This window comes from Polyodon spathula, chromosome 5 (genome assembly GCF_017654505.1).
Source record: "Polyodon spathula isolate WHYD16114869_AA chromosome 5, ASM1765450v1, whole genome shotgun sequence".
Taxonomy (NCBI): domain Eukaryota; kingdom Metazoa; phylum Chordata; class Actinopteri; order Acipenseriformes; family Polyodontidae; genus Polyodon; species Polyodon spathula.
In genome coordinates, this window is record NC_054538.1 from 56,424,703 (window position 1) to 56,449,566 (window position 24,864).

The 24,864-nt window shown below is 36.8% G+C and overlaps 1 protein-coding gene across 6 annotated transcripts in view; it reads left to right on the top strand.

Annotated features, from left to right (window-relative positions):
* Positions 1-1,940: 1,940 nt before the first annotated feature.
* The window catches only part of LOC121316074 (lysosomal-trafficking regulator-like), a 134,780-nt gene continuing 111,856 nt past the window's right edge, over positions 1,941-24,864 (top strand). For all 6 annotated transcript variants that reach the window (XM_041250816.1, XM_041250818.1, XM_041250819.1 and 3 more), the window contains exons 1-3: positions 1,941-2,007; positions 2,637-2,903; positions 24,429-24,520. In XM_041250816.1, coding sequence (XP_041106750.1) covers positions 2,823-2,903; positions 24,429-24,520 — 173 coding nt within the window. In that variant the 5' untranslated portion in view covers positions 1,941-2,007; positions 2,637-2,822. The remainder of the gene's footprint in view (positions 2,008-2,636; positions 2,904-24,428; positions 24,521-24,864) is intronic.

The window sequence follows — 24,864 nt, forward strand, 5'->3', positions numbered from 1 at the left end:
GCAGGTTCACAAATGGGTATCTGTGATTCAGCGGTCTCTAAGCAGTCCACAAAAAACGTATCAAGACAAATAATAACTCAGTACTAAAAAAAAAAAAAAAAACCCTACTTCTTTATTGAAATAGCTAGATCGAATGTTTAGGACAGTGAGGGAGCAGAATATATGGTACATTGAAAGATAAGATTCAGGAGGCATGTATGAGAACAAAGAATTTCTTTCATCAAGCAAAAAAAAAAAAGTAAAATACATAACTTAATAAGTATTTGCTTATTTTCCCGTGGATTGATTTGGAACAAAGGTTAAACATAGTTTGGACAATAACATTCAAGGTCGTTTTTACCAGAGGTAGGTACCTCATATTGACCAATCAGGTTAAAGGAAATTTCTGATGCATTTTCTTTTTAATAATTTATGATTACCCCGCTTTTCTCCAAATTTGAACAATCCGATTGTATTTTTTAGACTCAGCTCATCATTGCCACCCCTGCGCTGACTCGGGAGCAGTGAAGACAAACACACATTGTCCTCTGAAGTGTCTGCCATCAGCCGACTGCTTCTTTTCACTCTGCAGGCCCGTCATGCAGCCAACCCAGAGCAACAGCACTGGAGGACAACACGGCTCTGGGCAGCTTACAGGCAAGCTTGTAATGCACAGCTTGAGCTGTATGTCCCAGTGGAGAGGAATGGTTGCAATGGTCAGTGCCTCAGGCTTCGTGTATAGCAGACATTTCCAAGGTTACAAAGAAATAAAAAGGCTAGCCAATGTACACTGACAGAGGGAAAAAACAGAGTAAAACAATGGGTACCTGTACTTGGTTCATCCCTCAACATGTCCATAAAAACACATTGTGAGCAAACTACTCGATTGCCTAAATCACAGAGACCTTCAGCCCTAACAACACCTGTTTCCACTCAAACAATGCATTGAGAGCTGTGAATAAGGCTATTCCCAGTTAACGCATTTGCCTGACTCCCATAGAATTATGTAACCCCAAGTTAGATCAGCCCAAGTAACTTTATGGAAGAGTCAGCATTATACACTGAATGTGTTAAAGATCAAGTTTATTTATTTATTTATTTATTGTAGTATTTTAGCAATAAAGGCCAAACAGTAAAACTATTGAATTGCACATACAAAAATAGTTTTTCTTTAAGACATTTTTTATAATATTAAACCTCTTGTATGGGCATCAGTGAAGAGTAGTGGTTAGAGCTCTGTACTCCTGACCAGGGAGTTGTGGGTTCAGTCCCAGGTAGGAGCCACTGCTGCTGTACCGTTGAGTGAGATACCTCACCTAGATTATTCCAGTAAAAACCCAACTGGCTAAATGGATAATTGTAGATTAAAACAATGTGATTTTATGTAATAATTGTAAGTAGCCCAAAATGAGGGTGTCTGCTAAGAAATAAATAATAATTTCCCAATTTTATGGTGCTAATCAATCAAGCTTTGATTAAAATTATTCTAGTCTCCCTTTTGTACTACGTTTAGGATTTAAGATGTTTTATCCGATTCCACTATCAATATGCTTCTTTTATGCAGTATTTATAAACTTGTTTTCTGCTGCATCCCATGATAAAACCACAGCACCATATTGAAACACAGTGGGGCAAGTTATCGCATAGAAAAGTATCAGCTCTCATTAATATATAAAAACATATGTTTCTTAACAGATTTCTGATAAAAAATAAATAAATAAACATTGAAACAAATATATATTTATAGTCTTTTTTCCTGCTTTTCGGAAGCTGTAGTTTGAGGATTGCTGTGACTTTAAGAGAAACTCCGCCTCCAACGAGACTTTCTTTGATGTAATTTGATTGAAAGGTGAACGAGGCGGTTTTTTGAAAGACATTTGTAGATTGGTAGACGATTGGCACCGCTTGACCAATCGTACCTGTGAATAGATTTGTGGGCGGAATTTCCTGTATTCTGTGTCGTTTGTGTCAATTGCACAAAATCAGATTGACTATAGGTGAGGGACTGGACCAGCAAGGGAGTAGCAGGTACATTTTTATTCAAGTAGGCTAAATATGTCTTATTAAAATCAATAAGAAGAAAATAAGCTGTGAAACGTTGTGCATAATAACATCCACGCACTGTCGTTTCCTATTCGTTTTTTTTTATTTTTTTATTTGGGACATTACGGTATTACATTACGGTACTTTACAGGGATAAGAGTACATCATTGTTTTTGTCTTATTTTCAATAAAAAACACGTCTGTTTACTGTAAAAAAATAAATAAACCAAAACTTTAAGAACAAAGGCATTTTATTTTGCTATACTCGTTAAACGAAATTGTTTTTTTTTTGTTGTTTTGTTTTTTTGTCAGTGGAGGATACATTTTTGCTTGGAAACCCACAGTGGGATTAAATTAAATTCGCTACTTGTTACATTATAGTTTATATACAAAGCTATATAATGCATAGGGTTACATTAAAAAAACAACAGCATAAAGGCCATAAACCGAACGCTCTAAAGTAAACAGAAATATGGCATTATTGTATCCATGTATCCAAGAACGGACTAGTCTAACCGGTAATTAGTCACGGGATGTGTTAAGATTAGCTACACATTGGTCACCAGCTTTGTGAGTGTTAATATAATGCTTTTTTTATGTTCATTTTCCTTTAGATATAATTTACTTTAATCATAAATTACGAAGAGTACACTGTGTTGGGAAAGCAGAAACCTCATCCACACCAAAGATGCGCCCGGTGGAATTTGACATCGGCATCATCATCAGCTTAGTCAGTAGGCAGCCACAACTAATTTTCGTTTCATGTGGAGCTTCTTTGGAGATTAGGTGCTTGAATTGAAATGACCAGTCTTCAGCCGTCTAATCTATCCAAGGCGTGGGAGAAGTACATCCACTCCAGGATACATGGAGCTGATAAGCAGGTAGGAGGCATCTTGCCTGATAATAATTCTGAAATCATGCTGCTGCCTGAAGTTTTTAAGAGCAAAGGTATACAAATACATAGACCAAACCATCTATGAAAACTCATTGCAGCTTTATCATTGTTGGATTCAATTTCAAGGATATTGACGTGTGGATCTCAGGTTTTATATCCCCTTAATTCTCTGGAACTGTATTTCTGGCCTTGTATTATCATACAGTAGTTGTATTATCAAATTAGACTTTAGTGAAAATAAAGGGCGATTATCTTTGTCTTCTTTATGACTGCTTAAAAAAAAAGTTTCGGACATCCAACTCCATGAACAAACATTTACTTTATAACTACAGCATTTTGAAAAGGTCCTGCACCTGACAAATCTCTGATGGCAAAATCTGACATGGTGTTTGTTAACACAGCCTTGGTTACTCTAAAAATTCGAACTTAAGATCTACCTTAAGTTGAGTAACCATATTCAAACAAACTTGGGTACCTGTTTCATTTTCTAGCAAAGCACTATAAGGTTTCTTGTGACACAATACAAAGAAGGCATCATTTAAGTGACCTATGGAAGTGCTCAACTGATTCAGTCTGAGTAGGGAACCTGTGCAGGCCTGTATTACAACAGTGGTGTCAAATACAGTAACTTGAAACATCAGCTCGAAAAATACCACCTTAAATCACTTTAGTGTTGACATCTGATACCACTACGCTGTATCAAGGATAAGTAAGTGTCTAGTGTCTTTGTCATCCTAGTGTCAATTTTTTTTTTTTTTTAAATTGTGCAAATTAATTTTATTAGAATATTCTAGTGTTGTTGATTGTTTACATACAGTACTTTGCAAAATGACAGCAGCTAGTGCAAAACTTGTCTATTATTAATATTATTATATGACTACTGTAGCATTTTGATGGAGACTGGTACATTATTTATTTATGTAGACTAGCTAAAGGCTTTTTAGATACAGCAGCTGATTGTATTTTTGGTTGTTTGTTCTTAATACGGTGGTATTCCCTAAATGAACTAAAATGAACTAATTTGATAATTGCTTCTAATATTCAATCAAAAGCAATTGTGTGGTATTTGTTTTGCACAGAATTTGCTAAATGAGTTCAAGTGATTAAATTCTACAAGCAGGTTTACATTGGCATTGCTTGGCATTGGCATTTTATTGTAAGGCTGCAGGAATACAAATGACCATCCACATGTGAGTGTTCCGATACCATTGGATGTTGGGAATGTATCCTTTTATTGCAGAACAAGCTTAGGATATGCAGATTTCTGTTGGTAAAATCGAGGAATTCATGGAATTGGTTTGCAAGTGCAGGAATAGTATAGAAAAGTGGTACTGAACTCTGGCCCTCAAGATCGAATCCAGTCCAGGTTTTTACTCCATGCAGGTTCTAGTGTAGTAGTATTAAAGCTGTTGAGAGGCAACTAATTTAGGACCTGGTTGAAATAGACCAGGAATGGAATAGATCTCAAGAGTTAAGTACCACTGGTATGCAAGGTCTTATGCAAAAATGTACACCTTTTAGTTTTATGTTCCATTTGTAGATATTTTATTGCTGATCTTGACCCTGGTCTTTTTTTTAAATGTTTTTATTTTATAAATTTGTAGTCGCCAATTCGCTTTTTGTTATTTTCTCCCCAATTTAGTAGTAGTTTTTTTTTTTTAGGCTCAGCTCACCGCTACCACCTCTGCACTCACTCGGGAGGGGTGAAGACGAACATATGCTGCCCTCCAAAGTGTGTCCCGTTAGCCGACCGCCTTTTTACACACTGCAGACTCACCATACAGCCTCCCAGAGCTACAGTGCCGGAGGACAACACAGCCCTGGCCAGCTTACAGGCAAGCTTGCAGGCAGCCGGCCAGACCACTGGGGTCGCTGGTGCACGGTGAAGCCTGAGGACACCCTGGCCGACCTAACCTTCCCTCCCCCTTGGGTGGCACTCGTTCAATTGGGCGCCGCCCCCTGGGAGCTCCCATGCTCGGTCGGGAACGAAATAGCCTGGAGTCGAACCAGCGACGTCCAGACTATAGGGCGCATCCTGCACTCTACGCGAGTGCTTTTACTGGAAGCGCGTTTCGGGAGCCCCAGTCTCTGGTCTTTCCGGTCTTTCAATCGTCTGTGTGTGGATGTATGGTTTTTGCTATGGTGTGATGCTCGGTTCCTAATGGTCTTTTTTTAGCCAGACACTTGCTGTCTTTTTAAATCTAACTGCTGGGGCAAATATTTAAAGAATCATTTGTTGAATGTATACAGAGGTAACATTTGTGTTTGTCAGTTATATCAAATTGTGTTATTACACATAGATGCTGAAATTATATCTTCAACGATGAAGTTAACTTCAGGTTTCATATATGGTAATGAAGTGTATTCAGCTGATCTACACAGAGTGATCGAAAAAGCTTCAGGGAGTAGTTTTATTTTTATTTGATTTGAATGGCAATGCTGTTAAGACCTACTGCTGTTTTGTTAAGTTGTTGAGATCCCACTGTACAGTATTAACTGCTCGGTGAATTAAAGTTCTCTCTCTCTCTCTCTCTCTCTCTCTCTCTCTCTCTCTCTCTCTCTCTCTCTCTCTCTCTCTCTCTCTCTCTCTCATGTATTTTGGTGGGACAGGATTTAATTGAATAAAAATGAAAGCAGTATCTATCTAATAATTAATCTGAATTTTGAAATACATTTTGAACAAGATTGTGCCATTACTGTTGAAAACCCTGCACAAGCCTGATCAAATTAATTTTGCTGTGTTGGTTTAGTGTTGCAGCACGCCTTAAGATGTCTAAACTAAGATGTCTGTGTTAAACAACATTGGTAATCTTGCTTCTGTCTGAAATCTCACATTCTTGCCTTTCTCTCTGTTTATCTAATTGATTACATGTTTTTCTTACCAGTATTGGCTGACAGCCAAAATACAGATTCCCAAAACAGCATGTAGAAAGGCCACTTGGCAGGGTAACCCTCTGTATCTTCCTGTGTCTGCAACTGATCAGCTGTCTGGTGTAAGTCTTGGTAGGCGTTTTGTATAAACACTTGCCTCTCATTCTTGTATTCTCTGCAAACAGGGGCAGACCTATTGCATCACTCTGTTTGGACTGCTTGTCCAACACATATTTTATAATGCTGCAGTACTGTTCTGCTAACACAATGTAAATGGGTATACAGGCAGTCCTCACACATACGACACAACTGGTTTCTGAATGTCACGTTGTAAGTCGAAGCGTCGTAAGTCGAAGCACATTTTCCCATAGGAACAATGTTATAAATCGGGGTTACGTTCCTGACTCTTCAGCTAGATAATGTAGTTTTACAAAAATGACCCGTTATATTGTACTCATGCAAATATTCATTTAAATACTTCAGACACAGCAAAAAACAGTAACAAAAAAGTCACTCGCATTAAGGTGAACTACACCACTGCTAACCATAAAATCACCCATCAGCCACTACCTTTGGAATCCACAGTAACAATTGACCTGTTCCCTTGCAATGTTTAGAGTTAAGGATAAGCACGCGCATGAACATTTACACGTGAAATGTGGGTTTCCATGTGAAACCGGTTCTGGATTTTCCTGTGAGTTTCATCATTTACACGAGTAAATGAGATTTACCCTATCCCTTTCTTGGCTTTCTTTTTCGGCCACAAACCTGTTTTACCCGAGAGACTTTTTAAAAATAAATTAAATACCTAAAATACTGTTTTAGTAAACAGTCCCATCCCCTTTGATTCCAATGCAGTAAAAGATATGATAGCTATTACTTAGTTTTTTTTTTTGTTTGTTTTTACCTATATGAATGACAAGACATTAAGCTACAGTATATTGAACAAATCTCTTTAGCAACTAACAGTTTGAAATATGTTTTTGATAGAGATGAGGATTTGGGAAATTTAATGTTGAACTTTCTGTACATTGGTACACATCTATTGTACTCTATTTTGTTGGATTTAGTGTAATTTCCTGTATGATTAAATTGTTAACATGTAGTATTTCAGTTTAGAAGAAGGCCTTCTATAACAGGGTTGTTTAGTACTATTAACCATTAGCAAATTGGTAATCCAGATGTGGCAAATTGCATTTTTGATTAGTAAGTAAAGAAATGAGTAATAGACAGTCTTGAAGCATGTGATCTCAATACTCTATTGTAGTTTATTTATTTCTCTTGTACTGTAGAGGTGCAGTGTTTTTACATTTTGGTATTCCCCATTACCTTGCATTTTACAAGAGGCAGAATAAAGAGAAAAAAAATCAATGACTAACTGTATTTTCATAGCACACAAGTTATGACGAATGTGCATAACATATACTGTGTATTTTCTAAGATTTTCCACACTGAAATTATACAATAACTGTAATGTTTGAACTATCAATTGACATCAGAGTATAACTCCTAACCATGTGCAGTTTGCTAGTTTGCTTTCTTTTGCCACCTGGTAGCAGGAATAAGGAAGGGCAGCAGAGTCAAAGCTGGTCGGAAAAAACAGGATTGCAAAGCTGTGACATTTTTGCATTCTCGCACTGCTATTGTCTCGTTACAGTTTAATAGCTGTCTGTGTCTTCCACTGTAAGTAAGATTATCAGGTACAGAGTAAGCTTGATCCTGGCAATGGTCCATTTGAAAGCATTTTTTTTCTTCTAATGGAAATGACATCATTCATAATCTTTTCAGAGCCCACAACAAAAGCTTTTATTTTACAGGCTCAATGTTCCAATGGAAGAGATCTTGTCAAAAATATAATGATAAAAATAAAGGTTGAAACAGGGCCTCTGATCTCATTGGGAAACTGTAAATGATATGTTGGAATTAATCAAGCTGGGTAACCAGGATGGGTTTAAAATTGAGGTGCTACTGGTTGCAGTAATTCCAGATATAAGGATATGTTTTTCAGTAATTTCATTTTTGTGTCAAAGTAAAAGAAATTTAATGTGTATCAAACTGTTTTCATGTTGCTGTTGTGGCATATTTCAAGTAATGAAAATAGATATTGCACAGTTACACTTCTCTTGTGAATTTTAATAGACTTTCTTTGCAATTACACCAACTGCTATCGTGTTTTTACCATATGGTAGAATAAAGGTAACAACGCAATTATAAAGGTAACAGCGCAATTAAAAAAAAAAAAAATGGAGTTTGTTACTGGAAATAGAAAGATTGAAAATTGTTTTAAAAAATATAAAAAAGGCCAGAGGGGTTAGGCTTTTAGAATAATGACATTCTTTCTGAGCCTAACTGTAGTATGTTTTTCAATATTGAGTATGAGTCATCACTACGCAGATTGCAGCAGTGGCTCAGCAAATTGCTTTCAGTGGCTGACTGCATACAGCGTGGGAGGTGTTTAATTGAAAAGAAAAACTGTTATATGGGCAATGTGAGTGGGCTGGGAGAAGAAAGCCGCCTTTGCAATTACAATCATCAGGAATATTGGGAGTGGACAATATAATAAAAGGGGAGACTACTTGGACCTGCCATTTGTTTTTGGTTCATGTTGTGCAGTTCAGAGCTAAAGGTACATTATATGTAATTCTAGGAAAGATTAATTTAATCAATTTCAGACACAACAAAGCAGACTAATTTTTGCTACTATATATCTGTGTTTGCACCATGCCTTTTAGCACCCTAAGGGCCTCATTTGGAGTTAGCGTGCACATAAAATAGTGGGCGTAACACGCTAGCTAAATCTAAATTTAATGCCCCATTTACTAGCAGAGAACGCATTAATTTATGTGCACAGTATTTGGCTAATTTACATACCATACCGTGCACGCTACATGTATTGTGAGCGATAATTTAATGTGCATGATAATGTCAGAGACTTGCCCATGACCACCGTGATATCAAAAGCCCCAGCAGTCCTGGCTTGTTTTTTCGTCAGTAGCTTATTGTGAAGGTGGAGGTGACTTACATTAACCAAAAATGAGCGATCAACAGACAGTCTGTTTGTAGTTGATGGAATTCAAAAGGGATTGTGCCAGTTAAATTGAGCTGTATTGATGTACAGTAATAAGCTCACTGTGCATGATCCATCAAAGGGCTTGATTTGTACCAGCGCTCAGCCCCGGAACCTCTTCAGTTATGAAAATTTAAAAATCTCATACAAATTTTTGCTCTCAAATATTTGCATTAGATGCAACCTCATCTGTTCCTGTGGAATTCTACTATATTGCAGTTATAAATAATCATAAATACTACTAAAAATAAAACTAAAGTACAACATAGAGTCACAACAAGTGTAACAAGAACAACAATAAATAGTTTGTGTTAACTGTTACCCAGTAGTACTGTTTGTATGTCTTATAATGTGGCTTATAAGTTCGTACTTTTACACTACGATTTTAGCTCTTAGTCTTTAATGACACTGGCACCACAATAAGGACTGCGACTCTGTTGTCGTTTTTATTCACAAACAAACTTGCTTTATTTTAAAAACGTCTTCTTAAGCGTGCCGCACACAGCCCGACTCAAGCCGTCCCTACTCATTTCATCTGAGTTTGCACAGATTCCGCAATCAGTTGTGCTCAGTTTTGGTTTGACTTCACCATTGAGTTTATCCCGACTGTGTGACGCACACTGCTAAGACTGATTTAGACTGACCACAACTAGATCCCGGTGATTTACTATGTATGAAAATTTTATTAATACTGCCCTGTACACATTCTTTTAGCTCAATGTAGCGACCCTCACATTATGCATGGCATCGTATGCTGACGATGGAGACAGCGCTGCGAGACAACCAAAAAGAAGCGCTTAGCCTAGTAATTTAGCTATTGACCATTTACACCGTGCAAACATTTCAGGTAGTTTCTCAGTGTGTGGATCTAGGGACTTGTGATTTGTGACCTATTAGAGATCGGTGCACTGGTTACTTATGTTTTAGCATAGTAAGAAAATGTAGACTGCCAGTAAATTGAGTAAACGCCTAAAAAAACTATTCAAATGTGCATATATTTGGTATTTTTGAATTCCAAAGACTAATGTACTTTTCCCTGTGGAACTAAAGCTGTGAATATTCCAGCATCTTGTATGACAAGTCATATGACAAGCCACATCACTTAAACCTGCTTCACCACTGGTTGACACCCTTATGACTAATCGGTCTTGGTTGACAACTGCCGCACACAAGATGCAAATCTGAATCACGCGAGAGTGAGGAGACGTGCGTAAGAAGTATTGGGTTTTAAAGTGAAATTTGTTCGACTGGTCAAAAGAGAACTTTGCATTAGGTGCAACCTCAGTTATTCCTGTGGAATTCTACGATTACTACTATGAATATGTTTTTTTCAAATTATGTTGGCTAATTTTACCAATTTTATTTTAAGTGCTTTGGTAGCTTTAACAATCGGTAGGCATTAATGGGTTAAGACATTTCGTGTTCGATATCAATAATGTTGTAATATATACAAATATGCATATTTAATTCAATAAAGAACAAAATGACAGTTGATACATCTAAAGTCACAGAAAATGGTATGTACTGAAATACCTAAACAAAACAGCGCTTTGTTTATAATCAAAATAACAAACTGCTTCAACAAAAAAGAGTAAAAGTGGGGGAAAAAAAGGATTACGTTTTTTTACTATGGAAATGTGGTAAACCTAGTTTGATGGCAGAGAAACCATGCACTCAAAAAGAAGTCAATGCATAAGAATACAGCTACTGGAAGTTTGCTCTAAAAATTGTGAATAGCAATAAGTTGTGGCTAATGGCATTAATCTGATATTATATTATATATTATATATATCAAATATATTATATATATATATATATATATATATATATATATATATATATATATATTTTTTTTTTTTAAATCCCTTTAAGTACAGACGAATCCTTGAGAAAAACCTGTTTGAGTCAGCCAAAACAAACTGGGGATGACATTCACATTTCAGTAGAACAGTGACCTGAAGCATAAAGCCAAAGCCACACTGGGGTGGTTGAAAAAGAAGAGAATTGGTGTTCTTGAGTGGTCCAGTCAAAGTCCTGACTTGAATCCAATCGAAAATTTATGGCGAGACTTGATGATTGTAACCCATCGAAGATCTCCAACAAAGTTATCAGAACTGGAGCAATTTTCCCTTGAAAAATGGGCAACAATGTCACCATCCTACTGTGCAAGGTAGTAGAGACCTATCCAAAAAGACTCATAGCAGTTAAAAAGGTGCTTCTACTAAGTAGGGGCTGAATACTTATGGAACCAGTAAATTTCATTTTGTACAAGTTCTGCTAACATTTATCTTCCTGCTCTATAACAGTGTTCAGTTTAACCACTACAGCTCTGAATAACAAAAGTTGCCCCAATTGTTTCTACTAACTTGGCTTGTGTTTTTCAGGCACAATAAATGCGAATCAAAGGCATGAAAAACACAAGCCACTTTAGCAGAAACAAATGGGGCAACCTTGGCCCCTATCGGTTTTACAGTTGTGCCTATTTGCTTTGTGCTGGGCAAGGTTGCCCCAATGGTTTCTTGAAACTTGGCTTGTGTTCTTGATATCTCTACTTTAAATGGCTGGGCACTTTTGATAACTTGGCATTTTTGTTTCAGATAGTAAATACATGATATTGACCTTTTCAGACTACAATTGTATTAATATTATATAAATGCACAACATGCTTTTACTGTATGTGGTTCACTGGTTCACCGTGTGACTACTCTGAAATCTATACCATTGGATAGGTGAGAGATTGAGTTTTTTTATTTAACCTGCAAAATTTTCATCTTTCATCAGTCATTGAGGAAGGTGTGCGTGTTGATCATTGATTTCCTAGTTTTTTTTTTTTTAAATGTTATTAACATCTTATTGTAGACAACTTTTTTTTTTTCTTACAGAGTACAAGCAGTAATTGTCAGAAGGTGATTTAGGGAAGTCTCACCCTAGCATTGGAGAAGTAAGCTACCCACAGCAACACATACGAAATAGAAGCAGCTTAAAATGGGAGTTTTCACAAAGTGTTCTTATAACCAAGGTGTGCATCTCCAGTTTGAGTTAAATATTTTAGGTTTATGGTACTGTTGAACAACAATAGTTTATTATTTCAAATAATGAAAGCAAAATGTAGTCATACAGAACACAATATCTTACCGGTATATAGATAAGAAATTACATGTTAGAAAAATTTACATAAGATGGTACAGTGTATCCCTGGCTTTATGTATTTATTTATTTGTTTGTTTTTTTAACAAAATTAAATGTACAACTTGAGGGTGCTGTATAATGTGTAGAGTTTTTTAATTGTAAAAGAGATTTCATCATGTGCTGTTCTGAGTAAGGAAACTGCAGCTTGAAGGAGAATGGAAAATACATTAAAGCTCAGTGATTCTGGTCCAGAATTTAGAGCTGCGACTATGTCTATTTGGACCACTTTATTTTTATTTGTACCAAAGACACTGGTTATGTGTTGGTTCTTGCAAGCTATGTTGTGTGTAACTGATCTGTTTGTGTCTGCACATTGTGCATGCTGGAACTACAGGGAACTCTATCGATTTGTGTATGTAAGTGATAGCTTTGTAATAGACCTTCATTAGTCTCTACATTAACCTGTTTGGATTGTATGTACTGTAAAGTCTGTTTGTAGTCGATGGAATTCAAAAGGGATTGTGCCAGTTAAATTGGGCTGTATTGATGTACGGTAATAAGCCCACTGTGCATGATCCATCAGAGATGTAGGCAGTGCTTAATTTGTGCCGGCGCACAGCCCCGGAACCTCTTCAGTTATGAAAGTTAAAAATCTCATACAAATTTTTGCTCTCAAATACGTTTTCTTAAAATTCTCAACACAGTTCTTGCGTCTGAGCTAAAGAGAGACAGTCGGATGCCAAGTTCATACTTTTACACTCTACGATTTTAGCTGAGTGTCTTTTAATGACACTGGCAGCACAATAAGGACTGCGACTGTTGTCGTTTTTATTAAGAAATAAGCTTCCTTGATTTGAAAAACGTCGTCTTACACTACTTGGTTTGATTAAATGAGTACACAACAAAAATATGAAAGCTGAACATTAATTTAAAAAAAAGAGCAACACGTTTTAATGAAAGAAATATTGTAGCCTACTTCAATATGAACATTAAGGTAATTGCTGCGGTATTACTACTTGCCTGGTTTTAAGTGAAAACCATTAAAGCTGCTAAAAATACAGTAGCTGTCTGTCTGTCCACCAACACACAAGCGCACCACGTGTGTGAGTCTGACAATCACACGAGAATGAGGAGACATGCAAGAGAAGTACTGGGTTTGAAAGTGAAATTTGGTCAAAAGAGAACGTTCCATTAGATGCAACCTCAGCTATTCCTGTGGAATTCTACAATGTCACTGTTAAAAATAATCATAAATACTACTAAAACTAAAACTAAAGTACACCATAGAGACACAAGAAGTGTAAAAAGAACAACAATACATACTTAATGTGTTAACTATTACCCAGTAGTACTGTTTGCGTGTCTTATAATGTGGCAGGGAAAACTCATTTTAGACCTTTTATTTTACTCGTGGAATTTATTTTATTTTTTTTATTGCAGAAAACTAGGATCCCTGCTTATTAAATATGAGGATCTAGCCTTTAAACTTGTCAACATGCTCTAATCCACTGCTGCTTACAGTACAGTTGATATTTACTAGCCCATTGGTATCATATATGGGTCAGTTTGCATGTTATTTTCAGTATTTACTGTTCTTATATTAGTTGGCATATTTTGTTTACAGATTTTTTTTGGGGGGGTGAACAATGCAGAGGTGGTATTTTCTTCACTTTGGGCATGCTTTGACCAAAAGAAGAAATTGTACATTGGAGTTCCCCCACTGCTGTGCAACTAGTGAAAACAACATTTTTGGTTCCTGGTGACCATTAGGTCACAACCAAACCACCACATTGTAAGTGCTATTTGGAGGCACGGGGTATAAGTAGGGCTTCTGTTTTTTTCTGGTTTTAAACGATAAAACGCCCCAATACAAAAAAAATGAAATCGGTGTATAGCCAATAAACACTGGAATAATACTGGAAATGGTTACTCAGTTCACATTGATGAACCCTTTCACCGTGAAAGAAAGAAGTAAAATAACTTTCCTCGTACAGTTGGGCAATGTCCTTCCTTCCTGACTTGTATTGATTCATTCCGAAAACCACCAACTAGTAAGTAGCAGCTGTCACAAGTAACCCTCTAACCCCTTCTCTCTTGTTCCCTTTTGAAAGGTAGGTTTATGCAGCCAAGTAACTGGTCCTTCCATCAAACCAGCCTCATTTCACAGGGGATGATGGTGATGATAATGAGGCTTGGGAACCCTCTAATATGAAAAACTGAATTCTGGCCAACTCAGATATTTTGGATTGAAGGATTAAAATAAACCTCTTTGATCAAATTGAAATGTATAAACAAAATAGTGATCAGTCTAGAACCATTAATCCCAGTGGGGAAACTCTCTCTGAAAAGATTGAAAACATCAATACTTTAAAGCAAAATGTTCAGGAAGTATTGTAAGGTCCCTCGGGTCATAAAATAATACATTTTTATACACGTATCTCTAAGCAGAATACATAATAAATACGTAATATTGTGTTGGGGGAGGAAAAAAGGCAACTTTTTTTATGGTTTCTGAAGTACTTTGTAATGTTCCCCTGAGTGTTCTGAAAAAAAAAAAAAACGACACCATTTCCAAGATGCTACTGTAAAAAATAGATTTTTTTTTTGTGACTTTTTATAGGAATAGTAAAATATAGCCAAAAAATGCCTGGTCCTGGGGGAGCATTCCACTGAAAAATGCTTGGCTATTTTTACTGTGCATGTTTTTTTTTTTTTTTTTTTTCTATTCCTTTTGATTATGAGGTTGTCGTCAGTGCAGGACTTCAATCACCACAGTGCCCTGTATACTATACCAGGCCCACCACCCCTGGGGGTGACTTTGATCTGAAGCTCAGCATCCATTAAAATGACAAATCATACAAATACCTACATTTGCATTCAGCAAATCCGGCTGAAGAAAATGGTGAACCTGCCTACTTCTTTCCTCAGGACTGGTTGAAAACAAGCAAAACCCATATATAAAAGCCCAATTTATCCTAGCATAATTCACGATAACATCACCAGGATCACTTAAAGTATCTGCAACCTTCACCAAATGTTTGCAAGTCAAATGGCATTATGAAAGAAATAGGAGCCACAACCTTACCATGTTATAAACGATTCCGCACTATTACAGGTTTTGTTATAATGGGTAGCACTGTACATTTATAAAAATAGCCAAAAGAAGTTCATGAATGTTTTTATACTATTTGATAAATATATCTGTTTCATATTTGAAACCAACAGTGAACCCAGATCTCAGTAGTACAGTTAAGCAAGTACCGTGTGTGCAAAATCATTAATTCTATTAGTTAGGCTAGAACAGAGGGTTGCATGACCCTTAAATTGAAAGACAAACTGTTTACTCCTTACAAAGAAATGGTTGTTCAGACTTATTTTTAATAACATTGTTTAGTTCCTGTTTGGTCTAGTGCACCATAGGCATTGCTACAGTATGCTCAGACCTTTGTACTCAATAGCATGCTGTTTCGTAACGGCTAAATATAATAATTTGCCTGAGCTGTTCCTCTTCCAGCACTGTGTGTGAAATGTTAATCCAAAACTTACGTAATTATTTAAAAGTCCAAATTGCTTTTGTTTCCTTATACTATACTTTGACTTGTACAGTATTTGTCATTAGAAAGATAGCAATACTGCATTTCTAGTCTTTCTAGTCTTGTTTGTAACACATTTCAGAGGAATTAAATTGTTTTCAGACTGTTTTGTTTGGGTGGCAAAATATTGAACTTTGCAGATTTGTCCCTTCAGGTTGTAACTGGCGTTTTAAAAGCTATGTTCTTCCTTATTTGCAGTAGCTTTCATATCCTTTTCACTGATCCTCTTTTGCAGTTCAAATGGTGATGGTACAACAAATAAAGAAGGACTTCGGTTTATGTTATATGATTCCCTTTAACTAGTTCAGTAGCCTGAAGTTGAAAAATAGCTCCCGAGTGGCGCATCCAGTAAAAGCCTCCATGTGGAGTGCAGGATGCGCCCTATAGCCTGGAGATCACAGGTTCAAATCCAGGCTATGTCACAGCCGACCGTGACCGGGGGTTCCTAGGGGCAGCGCACAACTGGCGGAGCGCTGCCCGGGTAGGGAGGACTTTGGTCGGCAGGGCGATCCAATCCAAGTGGTAAACTGGGCATATAAAATTGGGGAGAAAAACTGTAGTAAAAAATTGGAGACGACTAAATTTAAATTTAAATTAACAAAAACAAAAAAAAAACAAGATTGACTAGTCATAATCGTTACCTGCATTCTATTAAGAACCTGGGGACTCCGAAGTTGTATGTTTACGAATAATAGGGTCCCAGGCAGCTCACCTGGTAAAATTAATAGATGGGCTTCATATGTTAAAACCTTCTTGAATTTGGGGTTGCTGAGTGGCTCACCTGATAAAAGCACAGCTGCGTGGTGTGCAGGTGAGCTTAGAGCAGACGTCTGCAGGGCTGGGATCAGAGGACGTCCACTGAACCGTGGGAAGAAAATTGGAGGTAAAATAATTGGACACACCTAAATAAACAAATAATAATAATAATAATAATAATAATAAAAATAAACCTTGAATTTAGAAACAAAGCTTTTTGGACAAAGTCTGACTGTGACGCAACATCTTTCTGATTACTGAAGGAAAGTGGGATCCAAATCCTGAGCTAAAACCTTCTGTAGTCATTTACATTTCATCCATATTCTTTCAGTTTTTCAACAGTTCTGCACGTTTTCAGTGTTAGTAGCGTTTATTTTACAGTACTTGTCAGAATCTGTGCTATGTGTGGTGGAATGCCAAGTTGTGGTTAAATTACACATCTACTGTACACAGGAAATTGGATTAGTTACTCTGTTGAAACTGTGAAAGGAATATTGATGTTCATTACAGATATGTGCATAATATCCCTATGTTAAGCCATTGACACTAATTTCAGAAAATGTTTGGTTAACATCAGTAATAATAGGAATAAGATTGTTGCCCTCCTAAAGAGCAACTTGGTATGGACATGACTTATCAGAGTTATTTCTTTTAGATTTACTTTCATTTTCTGTTACAGTCATCACATTAAAATGTCAAGCAACTGAAGTTTCTTATTTTCCAAGAAGCCTTTCATCCTTTTTCTTTATGCTGTGTGTTTTCTCTCATAATTCCATATCCTTTTCCTGTCTTCTTTACCCAGCCTTCTGGTAGCCAGTGACCTCCACTGCAAATTGGAGGGATGTAAACTCGCTGTATTGGGTCGGCAGACTGTTGCCCACACTATACCCTCTTCCTCTGTCCCTCTCTCTTTTTAACCCACTTTGATGCCGGTGAGTGGCTTTTTTGATCCATTTCATTTAGAGCCAGTCTACTCCATGGGTCATCCTAGCTTCAAAAACTTCAAAAAATTCTGAATTAAGAATAGTGGACTAACGTTTTAGCTTATGCCTTTAGTGACTCCTGAGTGTAATTTATATCTATACGTGCATGCCACAGGAATCAATGACCTGCAATTTCCACTTTCCCTTAAGTTATGTTGAAAATGCCCCTTTATTAAAGGTCCAGGCAATATGAAAAAATCAGTTTAAAGGTAGAATGGAAAGGGTCTTGTCTTGTTTCTGTTTTTCATTGTTGTCCACTCTAGTGCAGTCGGGTATGAGATCTGTCCTCAATCGTTGCAGGAAGAGCGGTTTAAAAAAAAAAAAAAAAAAAAAAAAAAAAAACATAAGTGCTCTTGCATGTCATGGATCGTTATTGCTGTCTTACCTGTTTGACACGTGGGCATTAATCCTTACACTGTCAGTGCACTAGAGTGGACATTTTGAAAAGAACTTTGAAACAGACTTTAAAGTGTAAAAAGTTGTCAGGATGTTAACAGTGAAAAGAAAAATTACAGGTATGTTATTTAAACAGTTGTAGCACCATGTGGGGGTGTGTCACGGTATATTTTTCAGAACCCTGCTACTTACTCTTTAACACGGGGGGTGCTGGCAGCCCTATTGATGTTTTGTTAAATCTTGAAAATCAGTACTTGCAGCTATAGCAACAGTACACAATTTGGTCTTTGTTGTAATTTAAGGTGGTTTGGTATTGTGTCGCTGCACCTTTTTCAAACAGTGTCCTACATAATTTATAATGTCATAAAACTCAACATATACCATTGGTAGCCACATTTATTTTCACTTATTTTCAGTATAACTTATGTGTTTGTTTTTTTTCAAGAATTTTGAAAAAAAAAAAAATCTCTTAAAGAAAATATAAAACAAGCAAGCATGGGGACCCCTTATATTATATTTTCACATTTTAACATTAAATATATGAAGTACTCGGAGTGGCTTTCCTGGTATAAGCAGAGTTATGTGGTGGGCATGGTGAGTCGTACAGCCAGGGGAGGTCAGGTTTGCTGGGAATTACAGCTGCATGGTGAGCTGTCATTTGCAGGATTGGCTTTTGTCCTCGAGGTTGGGGTGGGAATGAGGTGGGGTTTTTTAAATTTTTTTTTTTTTTTTTTGGCAAAATTATTTTCACAAATAAAATATGTTTGCTAACAGTGAAGGACCAAATCACACAATTAGTTGTCTTCTGATCCTGAAAAAGGTAATGGTTGGTTTAATTTTCCAATAATCTCGCCAATAGCTCATAATACCTTTCTTAAAAGCTGCCCCAATCTGTCACATGTGAGTTGTCTGCCAAGCCAGAAATTTCAGCTCTGACTCTCACCACACAAACACAAGTGATGCCTGTCAGAAGAATGTGGCCCACTAAGTTGTGAGATGTAAATTATTTTATTGACATTTTGGCATTGCCCTAGAACATGTTTCTATTAAACTATATTTTGTGTCTTTTTATAGACTTGAACGGTGGTATTTATATATTTTGGAACATGAAAAGGGCCCCTGAAGTAACCCTTAGAAGTCCTGCAGTGGCACTGTAATTCTGATTAGCCTTGGTTGTGGCTATGCTGTACAGTTTGTAGGTTTCCGCTAGGTGTAGTTAAGATGAATGGGAGGGGCCCTGGCAAGAATGGATCTTGTTATTGCTCAACATTGACCTAGACATCCTAATGTTCCAATTTCTGAATCATATTTCAAAACAAGCTACTGTATGTAGTGTAGTAATGGGGTTGAGATAATTACTCAATAGTTTCCGGTTTAAAAGCAGGAAACCAATTTAATTTTTATTTTTTATTTTTTTTTTTTTTTTTTTGCGGGGCGGGGGGGGGGGGTTGGGGGCGATTCTTGATTTTTGATCTGACAAAATAAATGTGACTGTAGACTTTGACAAACCTAGATATTTGTGAGGTACTTAAGTCTGTTTTTTCCATCTCAAACATTAAATTTCTGCCAAATAATCTGGCCCCTGCCCCCGGCCCCCCACTCTTCCATAGTTACCTTGGTGCACTCCTCCCACTTTGCTGTGTTATCAAATGTTTGTCGTCTACGTTTTGGCAAAAAAGGAATTTTGGCTACCAATCTTACCCATGCGCCATTTCATGCCAAGGACATGGTTGGCCAGTTTTTATCTGATGTTGGTAGTATTTTAATTAATTTCAATCAAAACATGTCCTTATTTACATAAGGAAGGGAAACCGACTAAATAAGCAGATGGATGCAGTCTGTTTAATTCTGGTTTAGACAGCATGATGGCATGAATTTGTCACAATTCACTAAATGGCTACATAATATTTACTGTGCATGCGTTGATGCTGCATCTCAAGAAGCACTGTGTCTCTACATACATTACATGAACTGAAAAGGCATTATGCATTAAGCTTTAATGGTGCAGCGTTCATTATCTGCCGAAGCCAAAGAGCACTTAACAGAAGACAAGGTCAGTTATCTACAGATAATTTTGGCTGTGGGGAAATTTTGGCTGGGATTAAATTCAGCGGATTTATGCGCAATTTTTTTTCACAGCACGTTCACAAAAAAGTCACAGTTTTGCATCTATGCTTTTAATTCCAAAAACATTTAAATAAATGTTTACTTACTTCTATATGTCTGCTAAAACAGTATCTGATTTACAGTAACTGCTTCAACAAAGAAGGCCTTCTAATCAGTTACTGTATTTATTGTTCTTATATGGCCCTTAATTTTAAGCCAGTAAACTTTTATGAGAAGAATTTGCTGTCTCTCAGTTTTAAAACTATGGTTTACAACATAACACAGTGGGAAAAATCACAGTACTACCATTCAATAATTGTAGTATTGCCACATATGAAATCTTTAACAATAAAGCCAAAAGTGAAATGCTTTTGTTTGCTTAGAAATCACACTGGCAAAATCAGCTCAGTTTTATACAGTGCAAAACATTTTAATGTTTTATTTTGTTTCTGATTTGACATAAACAAGTTTGACATAAACAATTTTGGCTGTTACCTTCTAAAAAAAAAAAAACGCAAAAATGCTTAACATTAAAAAGAACAGTCCTTCTACAGTAGCAGGCAGTTTACACTGCCTCTGGTTTCTGATCGCATCATCAGTTCCACATTTTTTAAATCCGTTGATGGAATTGTCTGGTGTACTTTTTATGTTTTCAATCAAATTGGCTTCATCACTGCCATTGTCATATCCACTTTGATATCTGATACCTTATTTCCCTGTTCTGTATACCAGTCTGACAGAGGTCGGGATTGCTACGAGTACTGTATGCAACCCTCTGACTGGTGAAAGTATTATTGGAAAATCATTGTCATATCCACTTTGATATCTGATACCTTATTTCCCTATATATATATTGCTATATATATATATATATATATATATATATATATATATATATATATATATATATATATATATATTAGGGAGTGGTTAACATGTAGAAAACAGAAAGTACTGATTAGAGGAAAAACCTCAGAATGGAGTGTGGTAACCAGCGGTGTACCACAGGGATCAGTATTAGGTCCTCTGCTATTCCTAATCTACATTAATGATTTAGATTCTGGTATAGTAAGCAAACTTGTTAAATTTGCAGACGACATAAAAGTAGGAGGAGTGGCAAACACTGTTGCAGCAGCAAAGGTCATTCAAAATGATCTAGACAAGATTCAGAACTGGGCAGACACATGGCAAATGACATTTAATAGAGAAAAGTGTAAGGTACTGCACGCAGGAAATAAAAATCTAGACAATGTGGGGAAGCTATAAAAAAGGCTAACAAGATGCTCGGATACATTGTGAAAAGTGTTGAATTTAAATCAAGGGAAGTAATGTTAAAACTGTACAATGCACTAGTAAGACCTCATCTTGAATATTGTGTGCAGTTCTGGTCACCTCGCTAAAAAAAAGATATTGCTGCTCTAGAAAGAGTGCAAAGAAGAGCGACCAGAATTATTCCGGGCTTAAAAGGCATGTCATATGCAGACAGGCTAAAAGAATTGAATCTGTTCAGTCTTGAACAAAGAAGACTACGTGGCGACCTAATTCAAGCATTCAAAATTTTAAAAGGTATTGACAGTGTCGACCCAAGGGACTTTTTCAGCCTGAAAAAAGAAACAAGGACCAGGGGTCACAAATGGAGTTTAGACAAAGGGGCATTCAGAACAGAAAATAGGAGGCACTTTTTTACACAGAGAATTGTGAGGGTCTGGAATCAACTCCCCAGTAATGTTGTTGAAGCTGACACCCTTCAAGAAGCTGCTTGATGAGATTTTGGGATCAATAAGCTACTAACAACCAAACGATCAAGATGGGCCAAATGGCCTCCTCTCGTTTGTAAACTTTCTTATGTTCTTATATATATATATATATTATATATATATATATATATATATATATATATATATATATATAATTTTATGTATAAATATATAATATAATATATTTTATTAAAATATCCTTATCCTTCTAACACCCAACCCAGGATATAGTCCATGCCCACCAGTTTGAGAACCACTGCCCTAGAGCTCCACCATAGCATGCATCTTCTGGTGCTGATAAGCAAGCCGTTTGTGATCAGGTACATTTTTGGGAAACTGAACCTGGGTTTTCTTGCGCTCATAGAAAACCTGATATTGAAAACGGTTCATTGATGTGGAATAAGCTACACAAAGAGTATGTTGATGAACGTAATAAAATACAAACCTGTGTACTTTCATACAATATATGGAGAGAGTATGTGCACCACTTTAATCCCAGACTATGCACTGGCAGAACTCAAACTGACGTGTGCAATGCATGTTTTTAGATTGACATTCACACAGAATAGCAGAGCTGCAGCAGACTAAAGAAGCACATCTCAAAGGTGCAATAGCACAGAGGCATGCTATGAATGATTTAGTGAAAGACTACAGAAATCGTGGGCTCCAGATGATACCCCCGTGTCTGAAGTTTGCTTGCTTGAACTTAGTCTGCTTGTTGATTTGGAATTTAGCTTGAGTCCATGTGAATCTGAGCCTTCTCTCCTTAATACATACTTGATAGTACCCAAAAAGTTTGTTGTTCGGTGTGAGGATTAGGGACAAGCTGTCCCCCTGCCCTCCCATTGTCTTACACACCCAAACATTGATTATTTTAACCAACACCTGCATATGTTTAATGTGTGGTGGTGCTACACAAGACATTTATATGCTACTCTGATGTGTGTTCAGCAGGTAAAAATGCCAAAGCAGTCTGCTGTTTAAGATGGAACTATCATAAAAAAAATTCTGCTCTTGCATAAAAACACTGAAGAGCGAAAGATAGTCAGAAAGTTATGGATAACTGTTTTGGCAAAAACAAGAGTCAGACCACACAAATGTTTGATGCTCTAATGAGCCTTGTCCTGTGTAAGCGTGTGGCTCATTTTTATCTGTTGCCGGGACACAGTCACATGAAGCCAGATCAGCTGACAGGGATGTACAAGAGGGCTTTAAATAGAAAAAAAACTTGCATGTACCAAAACAGGTTGCTGATGCGTTTAATTCAGTCAGTGGAGTCAATTTTGAATGGGTTACTCAGGGAAAAAATGTGTTTTGCGAATGGGATGCGTTTTTTGAAAAAGTACTTTAGGCCACTGCCTACAGGGTTCACAGACTACTACGGTTTTGAATTCTGTGGCAGTTCTGTCACTTACAAACCACTTGTAAACGCTCTTGACACTGAAGCAATTAATCAACAATACTGCACTAACCCTGTTCAAACTAAGAAGGCAATTCTGCAAGAACTATTGCATTTAGTGCCATCTGCAGGTCTTGTGGCGATTGTTGGTGCTGCGGTCTCTCTGCCAGTTATAAACCCTTGCACTCTTGCAAAAACCAACATCGAGTCAGTTCCCAAAAAGTTGCACCGCATCCAAGACCAGTTCCATGTTTACTACTCAAAAACGGAAGTACTGGGGAAAGTGATTTATGATTCTACCATTGCCAGTTAAGACAACTCAGCATCTTCTCACAGAAAACAGGGTGTACAGAGACCTGTTGGATGATCTAAAAGAATAAACTGCTGCAAGTGAGCCCAAACAAACCAGCATTCAGCAGCAGAAACAGACGATAACCGAGGTAGTTTGTAAATCGTTTACAGTGATTAAAAAATTGAAAAGGCTACAATCCTAGTGTTTGATTTGTATTTGTTTTGTCTAGTTAGGATTGCCTGCTTGTTCTCTCTTTCCCTTTTGTCCTTTTTTTTTGTATATGTGTACTAATTATTTAATTTTATTACACAAAATTGCAGACAATGTGACAATTAAAAAAATATGTACATCATAGTGTTTTGAATGGTTTTGCTTTACATATTATAATAAATTTAGTTTAATCTAGTTAGGATTGCCTGCTTGTTCTTTCCTTCTCCTTTTTTTCCTTTTTTTTTTGTATAACTGTGTACTAATTATTTAATTTTATCGCACAAAATTGCAGACAATGTGACAATTAAAAAATATATACATCCTAGTGTTTTGAATGGTTTTACTTTACTTGTTATAATAAATCATTCGACAAAGATGGCGAATTTGCACTGGGAACGCCGGGGTACCATGCTCAGTCTCATTTCTGAAGACCTGTTGGCTTTTAGTGGGCATCTGCTGTACTTGTGGGATAGTAACTGTTCTACACGGAATTGGATTGGTGGAGACAGCTGCTCAGCTGTACTTGGCAACTACAAAAGCAACGACAGGCTTTGTATGACTATTGAAATTGTCAAATTTTGGTTTGAAGCTATAATCACGGTGACATGTCAAGTAGGAAATATGTGGAACATTTCCATGATTTTAATTGGGAATTGTTATGTGGCATCATACAAGGCCATCTGCTTATTTGGCATCTGTAGCCTTAGTCATCATTTGATTCTTACTCTACCTGCCAATAGTGGTCACACGTACCACACTGAAATTAGTTCTGTTACTGAATGTTTTGTCCTAGCATCACAGTTAACCTAAGGTTTCACAGACTGAATAACACTAATCATGGCCTACCTACAGCAATGTTACCTTAGGTAAAGTGGTCCAAAATTAGTGCTAATTGTGATCTGTGAAACCACCCTTAAGAGTTCACTGTTTAATACATTATTTTCATAAACAGGTGAGTCTTGAGTGCTTGGAGAGGTTCCTCTGCCTGTTTCACTGCTCCAGACAATCTGAGAATCTGAATGCCAGGGATGCTGTGAAATTCTGGTAGGTAAACTTATATTTACAATCTCTATTAAATAAATACCGTGAAGCTGTTTCACAGACCTTGAATAACACTCTTGGACTACCTTACCTAAGTTAACATTAGGCTGTCCAAAATTACAGTTAATAGGGGTCTGTGAAACCTTAGATACATGTTGTTCTTGCTGTTAAATATTGTCTGAGAGTTAACAGAACTAGACTAAGTATTATTTGTCCACCTCTACCACTGAAGATATAGAAAATTAGCAGCCAATGGTAATTTAATCTGTTGCATAGTAAGGGACTGTAAAAAATTAAATGTCACTGAATGTGTTTAAAGTACTGATGGGTTTCAAGGCGTTCCAGTA